The sequence below is a fragment of the Engystomops pustulosus genome, chromosome 5, assembly GCF_040894005.1.
Source record: "Engystomops pustulosus chromosome 5, aEngPut4.maternal, whole genome shotgun sequence".
NCBI lineage: Eukaryota > Metazoa > Chordata > Amphibia > Anura > Leptodactylidae > Engystomops > Engystomops pustulosus.
In genome coordinates, this window is record NC_092415.1 from 178,476,548 (window position 1) to 178,494,203 (window position 17,656).

General features: G+C 40.9%; 1 protein-coding gene across 5 annotated transcripts in view; it reads left to right on the forward strand.

Moving 5' to 3' along the window:
* DPP6 (dipeptidyl peptidase like 6) overlaps positions 1-17,656 on the forward strand; it is a 1,159,861-nt gene that overhangs the window by 991,008 nt on the left and 151,197 nt on the right. For all 5 annotated transcript variants that reach the window (XM_072153926.1, XM_072153928.1, XM_072153925.1 and 2 more), the window contains 2 exons: positions 2,061-2,135; positions 11,728-11,780. In XM_072153926.1, the coding sequence (XP_072010027.1) occupies positions 2,061-2,135; positions 11,728-11,780 (128 nt within the window). The remainder of the gene's footprint in view (positions 1-2,060; positions 2,136-11,727; positions 11,781-17,656) is intronic.

A 17,656-nucleotide genomic window follows, 5' to 3' on the forward strand; every position in this document is an offset into this window, starting at 1 on the left:
TGGACATTAATCATAGTCTGTTAGACTGTTTTGAGTGTCTTTTAGCGCAAAAATCTGGTGCATCTCGTTAATTTGGCGCATTTATGCGCCATTTTCTGGCGCACGGCAAAGTTCGTCACTTAGTGGTTTTGAGTCCCTGCGCCTTATCTGACATAGTGAGTGCGTCCTATACAGGCGGTCCCCTACTTAAGAACACTCGACTTACATACGACCCCTAGTTACAAACGGACCTCTGGATATTGGTAATTTATTGTACTTCAGTCCTAGGCTACAATGATCAGCTGTAACAGTTATCAATTGTGTCTGTAATGAAGCTTTAGTGTTAATCCTGATTCCTATGACAACCCAACATTTTTAAAATCCAATTGTCACAGAGACCAAAAAAATTCTAGCTGGGGTTACAATGATAAAATATACAGTTTCGACTTACATACAAATTCAACTTAAGAACAAACCTACAGACCCTATCTTGTATGTAACCCGGGGATTGCCTGTACAGATGTTTGCACGGGATCTATCACAAATTTGCGCCTAAAATTTGCAGGTGCACTTCCAAAAACTTCCCTTTTCATTACTAAAAACATACATTTTAGGTTCCCAAATGAAGAATTCCCTCCTTGCAACATGGAAAATACTTCGGAGCAGTTTTAAAATGTACAATTTCTCCAGTAACGACTTCATCACTTTCTATAGTAGGATCATCTCTGTGAGTGATTATTGTCTTATTGTACAGATCTGAGAATATTATCAGACTCCATTTCATGTAAATTATAATAAAAAAGGCAAAGACTCATTTCAGTAAGAATTTTTTTTTTTTTTTTTTTTACATATCTGTAATAGAGATGAGCGAGTATACTCGTCCGAGTATACTGCTCGGTCGAGTATTAGCATACTCGGACCGGCTCGTTACTCGGACGAGTATCTCGCCGGCTCGAGATCGAGCAGTAAATTAATAAAATAAATTGAATAAAAGTATTTTTATTGTAAAAAAAAAATATTACACATGTTTGCAGATGTTTTACTTGTAAGAACACATTGAAATAACACTATTCTTCACTTTGCAGGTGTTCGCGCGTGTCTCCCGCTAATTTAGGAGATGTTCGGAACATCTGGAATGTGAAGAATAGTGTTCTTTCAATGTGTTCTGCACTTAAATGGTCCTGTATTCACTGTTTTTAATGTTTTAATTCTATTCTTCACTTTGCAGCTGTGCGCGCGTATCTCCGAACCTATCTGGAGATACGCGCGCACACCTGCAATGTGAAGAATAGAATGAAAACATTAAAAACAGTGAACACAGGAGCATTTAAGTGCAGAACACATTGAAAGAACACTATTCTTCACATTTCAGATGTTCGTGCACATCTCCTAACTTAGCGGGAGACACGCGCGAACACCTGGAAAGTGAAGAATAGTGTTATTTCAATGTGTTCTTACAAGTAAAACATCTGCAAACATCTGGAATTTTTTTTTTTTTGCACTGTTCTTTTACTGTTCAGTTTTATTAAAAAAATGCTCGGGTCTCCCATTGACTTCAATGGGGCTCGTTATTCGAGACGAGCACTCGAGCATCTGGAAAAGTTTGTCTCGAATAACGAGCACCCGAGCATTTTAGTGCTCGCTCATCTCTAATCTGTAACTTTTAGTCCCTGCAGTTACATCACAATGATAGTTTTTTTGGTGCAGAGATGAAGCCCTGAACGTTCACCTTTCCTCCGTCTCCTTTCATCATTGCTCACAAATAAGATCTAACAATTTGCGCCAAATTTGGCGCTAATTTAGGCTCAAATGAATCGGACATGCGACAATTCCAAAGCACATTTACTAAGGCAGAACTAGATCCATCATAGATCAGGAGCCAAAAAGAAGTAAAATAAAAGTGCCCCAGTGTGTACAGGTTTCTTAGTACATGGTGGTGGGTAGGGGTCACTGTGTACACAATATTATACGGCAGGTAGGTGGTATTGTGTTCACAGACACCTGTGACTGACGCATTGTAGAACCTTTTATGTATTGTTATTGCAGTCAATTGTATAACATTACCTTTTTTTTGTTTCCAGGACACTTTTAAGGTCAGCAAGTATGATGTGTCTCCGGACATGAAGTACGTTCTCCTCGCATTTAATGTCAAATCGGTAAGTAGAAAGTTTTGTGTTGGGCCTGAACCCCTGTGATATCTTTGGAAAATTGCACTTTATTAAAGCTCATCAGACCCTGGTATGCAAATACAGAGAGCAGCGCCATCTAGCAGACAACAGGGAGAACTGCGCTGCTCAATATCAACTGTACTATGTAAACCATTTCATACAAAGTCCACAGAACAGATGTGCATGAACCAACACAGAAATAGAAATGAATAATTAATACCAAAGAAAACTGAGAAAAACAATATTTAAATAGGTTCTACACACTTCAAATAAAGCTGGGCCCATTCTTCTTTATTGTGTACAATACTCTGGTCCCTCATAAGACCTACGATAATGTAGGAAAAGGAAGAAGGTAGATTGGCACTCACTGGGCAGGGTGCAAAAAGGGATCTTTCCATGCCAGCACTGCAGGTATTAATGGGGGACTATGTAATACAGCAGACACCCTCCCTGTATGGAGTCCTCATGATGCTGTGCTGTAAATGAATGGCAGAGGTTCTAAAGGGGGTTTATAACTATCATCATTAGCAGCGATCACTTCCCCCAAAAGGAGTTACATAGCATTGAGGAATAGTTTGGAACTGTTCTTCCTTGCTAAAGTGTCACATTTTTTTAAGGATATTTACCAACAGGATAAAGGATTGTAAGCCAAGCTCATTGACATACTGGTGTGTGCCCCCTCTATCAGGATATGTTCTTCTTTAAGCTTTCTTTGCCCTGGTTTTTTTTTTTTTTTAAAGACATTTAAGGTTATGCAAATGAGCCGGAGGGGCTCCAGGTTCCATTAACACCTATGGAGACTGGAGCCTCTCTGGCTCATTTGCATAATTTTAAAAGTCTTTTTCTTGTAAACACAAGGGCATAAGAAGCTAAAAGAAGAGCAGATAGTGCCAGAGGATGGAGCACATGAACCTAATTTGAATATTACATCTAAATACGTTTTTTGGGCTAACTATATGCATTTATGCCTAAAGAAATACGATCCAGCAGCCGTATCTAAACCCTAAATAGCATTTTAGTTTTTTAGACACTGCATTACTAAGTGGTAGATTTCCTTTAATGACCCCCAACTACAGACAACACCAAGTTACAGACCGACTACTCTACCACTGTGACCAATGGTGATGCTCTCTGGATATAAAAAAACAAATGACAGATACTATCAAAACCCATTACACCCCATAGAGATGAATAGAGAAACTGACTGGGATGATCCCCAAACAAGACATTTTATATCTAAGTTATGTTACAAGGCCTGTTAATGGCTCACAGCTGGACTTATGGGTCTTATACAGGTGGTCCCTGAAGGACCACTGAAGGAAATCCACTTCTTTGTAATTCAATATCTAAACCAGTATCTAAGTCCCAGACTGCAATGATCAGCACCAGGAAGCACATTATACCTCAAATCATTATACAGGCTGTCATGTGTATAGGAGTATCTCATACACAGGCTGAAGGGGGCGCCAGCACCAGGAGCATCACATCATTATACAGGCTGTCAGCCATGTGTATAGGAGTATGTCATACACACAGGCTGCAAGTGGCGCCAGCACCAGGAAGCACATGGAGGAGCCATTACACCATTATACCTCACATCATTATACAGGCTGTCAGTCATGTGTATAGGAGTATCTCATACACACAGGCTGAAGGGGGCGCCAGCACCAGGAGCATCACATCATTATACAGGCTGTCAGTCATGTGTATAGGAGTATCTCATACACACACAGGCTGCAGGGGGCACCAGCACCAGGAAGCACACGGAGGAGCCATTACACCATTATACCTCACACCATAATACAGGCTGTCAGTCATGTGTATAGGAGTATCTCATACACAGGCTGCAGGGGGCACCAGCACCAGGAAGCACATCATTATACAGCCTTACATCATTATACCTCACACATCATTATACAGGCTGACAGTCATGTGTATAGGAGGATCTCATACACACAGGCTGCAGGGGGCACCAGCACCAGGAGCGTCACATCATTATACAGGCTGTCAGTCATCTGTATAGGGATATTTCATACACATACAGGCTGACAGTCATGTGTATAGGAGGATCTCATACACACAGGCTGCAGGGGGCACCAGCACCAGGAGCGTCACATCATTATACAGGCTGTCAGTCATCTGTATAGGGATATTTCATACACACACAGGCTGCAGGGGGCGCCAGCACCAGGAAGCACATGGAGGAGACATTACACCATTATACCTCACATTATTATGCAGGCTTTCAGTGGCTGTACCTCCCGCTCATGAATAAGCTTGAATATGCTAATAACTCATTGGACATCTCACAGGTCATTTGCATACAGCTTTACTAGCTCATTGCTTAAGTTTACAGGCATGTAGAGGGACAATGAAGGGTTCTCTTTAAATATAAACTTAAAGAACCTATCTTGTACATAACCTTGCAACAGCTTGTACTTTCCACCTGGAGGCACTAGGGGCGGAATTTACTATGGAAAGGTATTTGGGTGTTTATCCGTAGACAATGAAACAGCCAAGGTTAGTTTCCCATTTCCTTGTGATACCTCTTGTTAGGTGTAGACCAGGTGAAAATCACACATTTAGATGTGCATGGGATTAGTCCCGCTGGCTACGGGTCTTGTACAAATCTTCATAAAAATGAATTACTTTATTGAGACATCTTTTCAAACATCATGGCTAGACAAAAATCAAAGCGTTTCGAGGGTGTCCCCCCCTGTCATGGCTAACATGAGAGTTCTAGACACAAGATATTTAAAATACAGACTAGCCAATCAGAGAACATGCAAGTACGACATCATATCCTCTCATATCCATGCATAATTTGGGGGTTTATGCCCTTTTTGATGATGGGAGCTGTTATCTATTGTCTTCTAAAATCTCTTACATTTTCCTTAAAGGTGTTTTATGATAAAGAACATCTGCCACATCTTCTTATTCCCATCCGTCACTGTGGCATGCCATTTTTGTTGGAGCGCTTTCCCTCACTTTCCATTATGTTTTAGTCCTGCCATTACCTGGACTGTGTCATTTTTCTTTGACCTTTTTTATACATAAAAGCTGATTGTGTTACTTGTATATCCACCTGCCTGCTTTGAATATTGACTTGTACTGTGATGCATGGAGTAATGGAGCCTACTCTACTCCTGCCACTTGTCATTCTGCTTGTCTTTTATATTTCAGGCTTCAGTAAGCTCAAGGACTGTACATCAGCACTATATAATAAGCAAACTCTTGTAAGGCAGTAAATATTATATGATGCTTCATCATAAAATAGTAATGACCAGTCGGGTGAAAAAGCACCGTTCTACATAGAGTTAATATCAATTTGCTGGATATACTTGTCACAAATGGAAACAATCTCCTTTTAATTTTACTTTTTGATCTTTTTAACCCTTTCTTTATTGAGACTTTTAGAAAATAATTCTGGCATGTAATGGTAGGTTACAGAGCCTAACATGATACAGTCGTAGAAGTATAGCAGTATATCCCGCTACCAAATTTACAAAAATCCAATTAGTCCCATCTCAAATTACTTTAATAATAATAATTCCTTTATTTATATAGCGCACACAGATTACACAGCGCTGCACAGAGCTTGCCATATCAGTCCCTGTCCCCATGGGGCTCACAATCTAATCAACCTACCTGTATGTTATTAAATGTGCTTAAATATCAGGGTAAAGGGTTTATCTACACTTTTATTTAGCTTCTGAACAGTCTACTAGTATCTGACACATAGAAAAAGAGAGATGAGAGATCAGAGTCATGAGATGGATATAACACACAATGATACACTCCAGCTCTGCTATCTCATCTATAACAAACACAGAGTCAGTCTGCTATGCCCCCCTCACACGAACAATAGAGCCAGCAGAAAACATATCCATTGATTGTACTATATGTGATCTGGATACACATGAAACTGGAGAGTTTCAGGCCCCTCTTACTAGAGCAGGGCTCTGCCCATCACAGCAAGTTAGCTATTGCTGGACCTGAGCAGAGCTGCAGGGATACTGGGTGTGGGGCAATTAGGCTCAACCACAGCCAGCAATATACAGCACAGTTCACACAAGGAATCTAAAACAAAAAAAAAGAAAATTTGCTTGACCTATTGCATTTTCTGGGCAGACGAAGACACTGGCACAAATGTTAAAACTAGACCAGATAGTGACTTAGAGTTAGTTTGTTCTACACAAGCAGTTTTGTTTGTTTATTAATTTGTGTATTTATTTTCATTCACAAAAAAATATCTTTGAACCCTTTTTCAGCTTTCCAGATGGTACAGGAAATCACATTGACAAATCCTATTAAGGAGTCACTCTAGCGTCTGTTTGGTATAAATCTACAATAGTAAAAATTACAGAATTGTAATTTGGCTTCACGGAAACTTCCTCTGCCCCTGCACATTATATTGTGCAGGGGCATCATTTTAGCGGGTCCATAAGGTGTTCCTATGTGACTAGACAAGTGCTTTAAACCAGTGTTCCCAAGGGACTGGCTGTATCCAACATTGTTTTTTTCCAGGGACTGGGTCAGGTAATCCTCTTACTATGATCCCTGGGCAAAAAAATGGTGTACCCCACAAATACTTCATATCTAGCCAAATCCCATATTATGTCCCATTTCCTGCAGCCCCTGGTCTAAAATGCCCCATTTATGTAGCCCCCTTTAAATGTCTTGATAAGAAGGGGCTACAGCAAAGGGGACATAAATAAAAATATACATACCACATAGACGCATGTATAAGCCAAGCTGAGAATAAACCGAAGTACCTAAAACTGGGAAAAAGTAGCTTTCAGTATAAGGATGGGGTGGGAAATGCAGCCTCTACTCTTCAAAAATATGTCCTGCAGTCTCCCCTCATCAATGAAATGTCCGCAGCAGCGTACCCCATTAATGAAATGTCCAAAACAGAGCCCCCCTTCATTAGTGAAATATCGACAGCAGTGCTCCCTCCATTGAAATGTCCCCAGCAGTGTGCCCACTGTAATTTTCCCAGCAGAGCCCCCACATTAATAAAATGTCCCCAGCAGTGCTCCCCCATTAGTGAATTGCCCCCAGCAGTGCTCCCTCCCATTGATAAAATGTCCCCTGTTGGAGCCCCATAAAAATAATAAAATCAACACTTGCCTCCCATGCTCCTTTTCACCATGTGGCCCCAGATTCTTCTCATCTCAGATTTCCTGCAGTGTGGGCAGAGACACCTCTACATCTGCATCTAAGAATTATGTTTTAATTTTCCTTTTCGCTTTATTAAAACAGATTCCCAAATCCTTCAGTATTCGTGATAACTACTAAGCCTCATAAAAGGCTGAAGCATCCTGATCATAAAATCATTATAGACAGAATTACATTTAAAGAGAATCTGTTACTAGATTTTACCCAATTAAACTACTAGCCCCCTCGAGTAGGGTTCAAAATATCCTTTCTAGAATTCCTTTTTAATGTAGAATATCAATGCTTAACTATACAAAATATCCTTCAAAGCCATGTGCAAATAAACAGAGAAGAGTCACTTTTTTACCTGAGATGAGACACTTTTAGAGACTGGAGGGGGAGGATCACCTCAGATGCCTCAATCTTCGGCTAAGTAGTACTTAGAACCTTCTCTAGGAATCATAGAAAAGATAAGAATCTCATCTTTCAAATTCCACCAGGATAGTAATTTGGAGAGATACAAAATTGAAAAATACGAGCAGCTAAAAATATAGGGCCACATGTATCACTCGTTTTTTCTGTTGTTTTTGCGCCTTTTCATTCAGGCGCACCGTTTTTGCGCCATTTTTGCGATTAAATGCCAAACTAGCTGCGCAGCAAAAATAACCAGCTTTCCCTCATCTATTTTACCATTCCAGATGTTTTGCTGCGCCTAATGATATTCATCACTTGCAATGTTTTCATTTAGGCGCAAAAACGGGCGCAAAAACACTCCAGCCCGAAGGTGGCGTTATCTGAGAAGAAAGCACTGAGCCCCTTTGCAGAACAGCTCATTTCTAGCAGCAAAGCTCAGCCAGACACTGCAGACACTAGAACAGATCATACAGACATGAGATACTCTGCAGACAGGAGCTGCAGACTCTTTTTACAGTTCATCACCTTCTATTTACAAAACATTCTGAAAACTCAGGTCAGAACAAGAGAGCAAAGAACTTTGCAGAAGTTTGCAGGATGTTGCAGATACGACATACAAGTGTCCCCCCATGTAATTCTGCACAGAATCCCCCTCAGACACCAGTGTATCTGAGGGGGATACTGTGCAGAATTACAGGGGTGCAGCAGGAGACCAGCACTGGGGGATCCCCTCCAGGAGAAGCCACTGCTGAGGAGGTCACTGGGTGCAGGGTGTCATACACCTGGGTGCTGCTGTGAGTGTTATCTTCATTCTGGGCTGTGGGAGAAGCAAAGAGGAGCTTGTAGCAGGGTCACATGTAAGTGCCTGAATCTAACATTGCGCCGAAACTGCGCCAAAATTGCGCCTAAACTGTGTTAAAGTAAAGTGATTAATAAGAGTCAGAAAATATACTTATCACAGATGGTTGTAGCTTGTGATAATTCTGGCAAAACAGTGCGCCAGAATTTAGGCGCAACTACTACACTTAGGTGCACAAAAGTGATAAATGTGGCCCATAGTCGGGAATTGCATCTTTTTCCGCAGGTGACATTTGTTTATAAATTCCTCATGTGATTTGGAAGACAAGATTCTTATTTTTACAATGATATCAGAACTATGATGTCCTGTACTCTCCACTTTTTGGTCCACAATTCAGGAAACCGACTGTCTGACTGACGTAGGGAGTGACTTGGGAAGGGAAGATGATCTGAAAATATTGAAAGTTTTCAGGGAATTCAGAGAATCACAGACTTACCAAAGTATCCAGCAATCTCATAAAGGAAACCATGTAGAATTTGAATTCTTATTTTAATCTCTGATTGGGATCTTGAGGACATGTTTTTTGTGTGTGTATTTCTTTTCTTCTCTCTTTACCCTTTCTTGTCTTTCTCTCCCTTTACATTTTCTTTATTCTATCTACTCACCTTATTTTAATTGAAAACATATAGGGTGGGGACAGATATGGGATCCTCACCCTGTATAAGATTTTGAATTGTTTTATGGATTCATTTGGGGCTGCAATATCCTCCCATATCTGTTATCATCGCGGTATCGATCAATAAATAAAGAATTTATAGAAAAGAAAAAGTATGAGGTGACTCGGGCATATTTACATATAGCGTTGGAAGATTTTTTGGAGTTAAATGGTCGAGTTTTAACATAAAAGGAAGAATTATAGAGGGATATTTCACTCCTGATTACATCATCAGGAGTGACAACCTTTCCCAAAATGGCGACACGTTTGGCTGCAGCAGTTTAAAGAGGACCTGTCAGGTCGATTTGGGACCCAAAACCAACTACAGGTCCTTATGGGCTTTCACACAACACAAATCGGGGGGCGGTCTGATGGACGATCCCAACGGATTCGGACAACGCGCAGGATTTAATAAATCAATTTGTGTCGCATCCAATGCACTTACATACACCAGGAGGAAGATGGTGAACTCGGCGGACCTGATCAGGGAAGCGACACATGCATGAAATCGGGCGCACAAACTTCATTAATCACGGCAGATGGGCATTCCGGCGCACAATGCACCTCGGGGATTGTGCAGGGACCAGGTAAGTAAATGTGCCCCAATATCTCAGCTTCACTACGCATGTAATGTACCTACAGCACTTGCGCACTGAAGCAGGGTGTAATACGCAGGCTTCACTTGCCAGAACAAGCAGGTGAGTATGAAACTATTTTTATTTCCATTATGAATGCTTAAAAATCACACAGGGCGATTTGGGACACTAAACCACTGGTACTGTGTGTCATTTAGCCTCCCAAATCACCCTGACAGGTTCCCTTTAAATGCTGCTGTCAACCTTACCTGGGGCATTTAAACAGCACCAATCCTGTGTTACTGGTTGGAGTTTTGGTACCGAACAGAATGTTATGGGTCTGCTGATCACTAGTTACTGGTCCACTTTGAATGTAATATTACACATTCATCTCATCAAAGGGTTATATAAATTGATTGATTTTTCTCATTAAAAAATGTAATTTCTAAAGGAATGATGTATGAGGATGCTCCTTGATTTTTTTTTATGTAGTGTCAAAAAAAACCCCAAGTAAATGCGTGAATGCTGAGCTGATCAGGACGCTGCGCCGCACGCTGCATGAAATAATATTGATTTTTCCTACTTTTTAATTCCTCTCATATTTCTAGGTTTTAAGATTGACAGGCAGCTTTACGTGGCGGATGTTGTGCCCTATTTTCTCTCTTTTACAGCAACACGCGGCACAATGTTTCCGCACGGGTCACAATGTCTACGCTTTGACAAAAAGCAATGCGCCTCATAAATGCAATTATTGGATTTCGCTGCCTTTTCGCGATGTTGCTGTGCATGCCTGGAAGACCTGTCTCCCGGGCTCAGTTAATGTAGTCCCCCGCTGGTGGATGAGTGGCATTGGTGATGGGCCTACTGCATCATGCTCTCTGAAATTAGCCAAAGCAAACACTTTGGTTGTCAGGAAGAGAATGGGAGCGAATATAAAAGCTTTGTATTATACGCCGGTCTATGCTCTACTCACTTCAACACAGCAATGAACACAAGTGGTTCTAATGCTTTTTACAGGAAACTGTCAACTATCATAAGATGCAAGAATATGTGTCAAAAACATCCAATAAAGACTTGTTCTTCATAATAATTAGCTGTCCAAGCCCCTGCGAGATGGAGGAGGCCATGGAGCCCAGGCCGGATAAATTGGTGCAGTCTCTAATGAGACTGAGGGCATGGAGGAGGCCACGCCGGATCATATTCCGGTGTCATTTCACCATTATAGCCTTCTGACACTACTATATTTCAAGGTTCAACTCTGATAGTAACAGTGCTGAAAGGCTGAAGTGTAATTAGGAAATGGAGAAATCCAGAAAGGTATTGGGGCCTGACATTAAGCTCCCATGACCTTCCTCGGCTAATTGGGTTCTCGGTTATAGAGGCGAGTGTTCATTATGGGTCCTCAGATACAGAAATGGGGAAATTACATAGGCGGAACACCCATTATTAATCCAATTTTTAAGAATTTACGAGATTTTGTATGCAAGTCTGTGTGGGAACAATTTCACATTGCATATTGAGCAAAAATTGCTCACCACATCTGCCAAGAGACTGTCAACAAGTGCATGGAACCTGTCGGCCGGAGGGCAGGGATTGTAATGAGAAGGAGATAATCTGACTGTCTGGTACATGTTATTACATGCTATAATGTGTGGGTAGGTTGTGTTATAACGATTGAGTATGTTAGTTTACCCTTTAATCAGTCACAACATATACCAATCTTATAGAGAGTATCACACTTGACTATCCTCCGCCTGATGAAAACATGTCCACATCTGCCATGTAGATGTACATTACAAGCAACCACTGCCTGTCATAGACATTGCCCCCGCCATCCGGACCTACAGAAGCGCTCAGCTGGGTATTTCTTGCTGTATTTGGTCAATGTTTCTTACGTATTTATTTTCATTCTTGCAGATTTACCATCACTCGTTTACGGCGCAGTACGCCCTATGTAACCTCATCACCGGGTAAGCTTTCTCCATTCCTCTTTAATGCTGATGATCTTTGATGCTTTGTATTCTTAGCCTAAATCTGTTTCTGAATACATGTTAATAAGTTCCATCCTGCGATATTATATCATGAGAGTAGGACATAAGGGAAGGAGCAGGTGATGGAGATTTCCTTAACCCATGGAGACAAAAGCCCGCACCACGCTGAGCATACCCCACAAAAAAATGTCTATGTCTCTAGAACTTGTCATGTGTCCTTGTGCATCAATTACAGTTGACACCAACTTCTCCTGCTGTTTGCAAATCAGATACTTGTCTGCTGAAGTGACATCCAAGTGTTCTTATAAGGGGGCTCCTGGTCATTGAGTTTCTGGGGTATAGAGATACGAGCCTCTACATAGTGACTCAGCTCATCCCATAGGTCTTCAATGTGATTAAAGGGGTATTCTCGTCTGGGCATTCACATTCAGTTTGATTAATCTGCCATATATAAACATCTCTTCAATTAGATGTTATTAAAAATAATGTACCCGTGTGAAGATAACTTCTCATAAATGTAGTCATATGGTCCCTTAGAAACAAGACTGTGTCCTTGGATACGGCCACCTCTGCTGAGTGATTGCACAAAGAAACAAAAGGTTTTGTATATGAAATGTCCAGGAGTTGCTGCAGGGCCCACAGCCGTCCTGTGGTAATGATCGCTGAAGCCATGTGGTCAGGCAGGACTCAATAGTGCATGCTGCCGAAATGTGAGGTGGTATTATCCGAGGAAGGGACAACATGGCTACATTTATTACAAATTATCTTCACACAGGAACATTTTTTAAAATAACATCCAACACCCAAATGAATTAAATTAAATGTGAATGCAGAGATGGGAATACCCCTTAAGGACTGGAGAAAGTGCAGTCCACTACATGTGAGGTTCCACAGTCTTCCCTAATAATGTGACCTAAATGACTTGGCACATTGTCATCCATGGGGAAGAAATTAGGCCTGTGGATTAAAGATGTTATATAAGTAGTACAGGGTTTACACTATACCATTCACAAAACGAAGGGCAGTTCTGTGTTGACTAGAGCATCACCTCTTCTGTGACATTATTCACAAGTCTTCAGGAGAGCCCATTGCTGGTGGCCCTGGATGCTGGAACATGAATTACAGTGAAGGGGGAGTTCTGAGAGGGCGGAGCTTGACTTCAAGGTTAAACTCTCCGCCTCCGTGACTTTATACAACCAATTTTATATTTTACTTGAAATGGGTCATGAAATAAATATGATATTTGAGGTGTTAACCCACCTGATGACATATTTGTAGAGGTTTATAATGTCAATTTCTGCCGACAGGTTCCATTTACTGTTATTTACTTTTTGTTAGTGGGGTATGTTAAGTATTTGTATGTTTGATGATGTAAACCTAAAGTTTCTGCCAAGTGAAAAGTTCAGCCCTGTAGCAAAATTGTGGTTGGGCCTCCTTTCGTTTAAACAATTCAAGGACATATACTGAATGGGCACCAATTTGGTCGTCTTCTTGACCGCCGTAGTGGAAGAGGACTGTGGAGGAAGTTCTTCATGGATTTAATGGGGGTCTACTGCGGTTTCTGTAATTTCCGTCATGTAGATATATTATATGGGCAGCCATATACTGTGTATTACGATGTAATGTCACAAGGAAACATCTATCCACTATCTATGTGAGGGTTGTATCATTGATGATAACTATGCTAAGCAAAGAAAAGAAGGCAACAGAAAAAACCTGTGATGCAAATGCCCCCTAAATCTTTTGACACCATAAAGTATAGCTGTAACCCTATACAGGGTCTGATCTGCGCTGCTTTCCTGTAAAAAAAACACAGCCTCGGGGATGCCAGAATTGGTTTGTTGAATTTTCAGATGTGAAATATCAGCATCAGGCTTCGGGGTCTTCCTTTCATCTGAGTTTGATGTTTGACCTTGGTATTGGGTTTTCTGAATCAAGTTTTGGCTATCGGTTATGGAATGTCTATGGTCGGCTTTAGTCTCTGAATGACTCAATCTCTGGATCAATTCTATAGACATCACTTTTAATTTTAAGAAAAGCATCAAAGCCTCCTCAAGTTCCTTCAGGCTAAACCAGTCCTGACGAGAGCAGCGTTCGGGTTAGTAGGAACATCAACATTAGCTTAGAGATTCAGAGGTTTTTTTTAAATAGAAGCTAAAGTTGCTAGATCCTCGGGAGAATTATATGTTGAAGTGATTGGATCCTACTTTTTCCCCTATATGGGGTACAATAAAGAGACAGGAACTTAATTACACTGTGTGATGTTTCACTTTATGGCGCTGCAATGGCAGATCAGGTAAAAAGTGGAATCCTGCTGCAAACAACATCTGTAATCCAAGTGATCCAGTGCTCGGTCTCCAACGGTCCTCCTGATCTTTGGTTATATGTGACCCTTGTAGGCAGTCAAGGGTCTTTCCACCCCGGTCCCCGGTCACAAGGCCTAACATCTCCCATCACTGAGCTGCACTTCCAGTAATAGGGTGTGTAGTCACAATCCCACCAAAAATAAGGTTGTGACAATAGGTTGTATAAGTGCTTCATATATGAATTCTTGACCAGTGCTCCATTCATTTTTAAGGCTATTAACCCCTTAACGACTTGGCCTCTTTTAGTTTTTTCACTTACCACCTTCAAAAATCTATAACTTTTTTATTTTTCCTCATAAAGATCTGTGTGATGGATTATTTTCTGCGTAACAAATTGCACTTCATAGTGACGGTATTTAATATTCCATGGTGTGTACTGGGAAGCGGGAAAAAATTCCAAATGCAGTGAAAATGGTGAAAAAACACATTTGCAACGTTTTCTTGTGATTTTGCCATCTTCTGGCACCAATAACTTTTTCATACTTTGGTGTACGGAGCTGTGGGTAGTGTCATTTTTTGTGAATTTTGATGGCGTTTTCATTGCTATAATTTTTGGGACTGTGCGACCTTTTGATCACTTTTTAATAATTTTTTAATATTTTTCAAAATGGCAACAAAAAATGCCATTTTTGACCTTGGACGCTATTTTCCATTACGGGGTTAAACGCAGTGAAAAACCGTTATTATATTTTGATAGAGCGGACATTTTTGGACGCGGTGATACCTAATGTGTTTATGATTTTTACTGTTTCTTTATATTTATATCAGTTCTAGGGAAAGGGGGGTGATTTGAATTTTTAGGGTTTTTATTATTATTTTTTTTTTTAAACTTTTTTTTATTTTTACTTTTACTATTTTTCAGACTCCCTAGGGTACTTTAACCCTAGGCTGTCTGATCGTTCCTACCATATACTGCCATACTACAGGCGATCGAGGTGAAAACACCCGCGATCGGTGCTATGGAGAGGGCTCGGCCCGCGAGCCCTCTCCATGCACCGGGACCCGGCGCGCGCCATACTAGTACGGCGTGCGTCTGGAAGGGGTTAAAGATCATCCGTCTCTTATATCCTAAACAATTCAATGGACCCTGGTTGAGCATGAACACCAGTGCTTTATTACTATGAAGAGTTTATAATCGCTATTCTGTGAATTGGTATTAAAGCATAACCATAATTTGAGATCATTTTGTCTGCTGGGTTGATGTGGTAAACATTTTTTCTAATATACTTCATTAACAAATTCTGCTTAGTGTAAAAAAAAAATAAAGCTATTCCCTCCCATAGAGATGTTTATTCCAGCCTGTATAGTGTGTGCCTATGGAGGTTGCAGGAGCCTCACATCTAATCTATCTACCTGTGTTTAATCTTGATCTTTGAAAATAGACCAGCCTCAGGTGTTGTGTATTTATGACCCATCCACTGGATATGTTTGGTGTTCAGAAGTTCGGTGTTCAGGCCCCTCCTCCCGGTTGTTAACATTTGTTTACTCTTTAAATGGCGCTGAAAAAGTGACACAATTTTCCCAAGGGGAGCGACGATCCTTGAGTAAATGGTGGCGCCAACGATCGGTTCCAGCATCAATCATAGATGTTACCATTGGATGTGAGTGCTTAGGCTTTGAACCTAAACAGAACCTTAATGGGTCTGCTCATCCCTAGTCTTTAGTTCTCACCTTTGGGACCCACTCTTGTCCACTGATCCTCTTCCTGCAGCCTTGCCAATTGAAGCGTATGCGAGGCCCCTATGTCCCCCCCATATCAGTTTATGGTAGCGACAAAAATTACTGATAGTATAAAGTTGGTTATTTTCAATGCCCCCATAGATCTGAATGGAAAGTGCCTGCGATGTGCATAAAACTATTTGATAAGCCCGGCTGTGGTGACCCACCCACATGTCCTGTGGGTGGGTCACAAATGCACTTTTAAGGCTATAGCCAGCACTTAACTGTATGAAAATCAGGGCGTAAGTTGGAGAGGCTGGGCCCCATTGTAGATTTCTAAATTTGGCCCCTCTTTCCCCTTAAAAATTCTACATATTATACACCTGTATAAACACACATTAGTATACTTGTATTAACAGAATATAGATATACAGCATAAACATACATACAGTATACACACACCATATATACATACATTCAACATATACACCCATGAAGCATCACATATACACACATACAATACCATATACAGACATACAACATATACACACACAGGGGCGTAACTACAGTGGTAGCAGCCATAGCAGCCGCTATGGGGCCCACCTGACATAATAAAGAATGGAGGATGTTCACCATTATATACATATTATGCTGCACATTGTACAACATAATATGTATATAACATATACTGTGATGTATATATGCTGTATATGTGATGTGTATATGGTGTCTCTATACACTGGAAGTAAGTATGTTGCATGTGGCACTGTATGTGTGTGTATATGCTGTGTGTACACATGAGTGTATTTATATGTGATTGTAACTCGCATGTGTGTGTATACTAATATGTATATTTTTTAAGTAGGAAGGGGGGCCCCATGAAGTAGCTTGCTAGGGGGCCCTGTCTCTCCTAGATAAGCCACTGTACACACAGATACATTATATACACACCACACACACACACACACATAAACTATACACCCAATACACACCCAATACTTCAGATGATGGGGCCCCCCTCACACTGTGGGCCCCATAGCAGTTACTGCTCTGATGAAAAGGTTAAAAATATCATCATCATCATCATCCTTTCATCTGAGTTTGTTCTGTTTCATAACGACGGTCCCCGTATACTGTACATTGAATCCTTATTAGTCCATGGATACATATGGTTAATACATCACAACTTCCTAGAAAGAAATGAGCGTATGTGACCCTGGAGGGGAGGATCTGCTAAGAATATAGAAACTTTCCCAGTCACTAGAGGAGAATTTGAGTGTCTACTTTTTCTGTTTCCTTCTCTTTGAATAAATGTTTAGTACTCAGCATCGCTGCCCCCTGGGTTTACATTAACAGTCTTGAGATCTCCTAATAGCCAGACATGTTCTTCTTTAATATTCTAGTAGTTACTATATAAAAGTGGAACTTTTTATTTTTCAATCCTTCTCCTCCTGCCATCTAGTGGTCATCCCTGGCAGTGCAGCTCAGTATCTGCACAGCTGTGTGGCAGCATCAGCACCCGCTCTCATATTTCCTGCTGAATAGGCCGAGAGAACGAAAAATATTTCGCGTTAGTCTCCAGCACATTTAATATGTTATGCGGAACGTGTTTTCCGTAGATTTCATCAACCTTGCAAACAGCTTTTTAGCCACAGTAGCATTATTTCAGCTTCTGAGGATGATTATGTTTAGATTACTGGTGTTTTCCCAGGCCGAATGGGGGAAGGGGGGGGGGGGGCTTGGCTCCTAGATAGAGGATCGAGTTTCAGCGATTTTTAAATGGACTCACAAAATGAAGCGCTGCCGTCTCAAAGTCAAATCTCTGCCAGA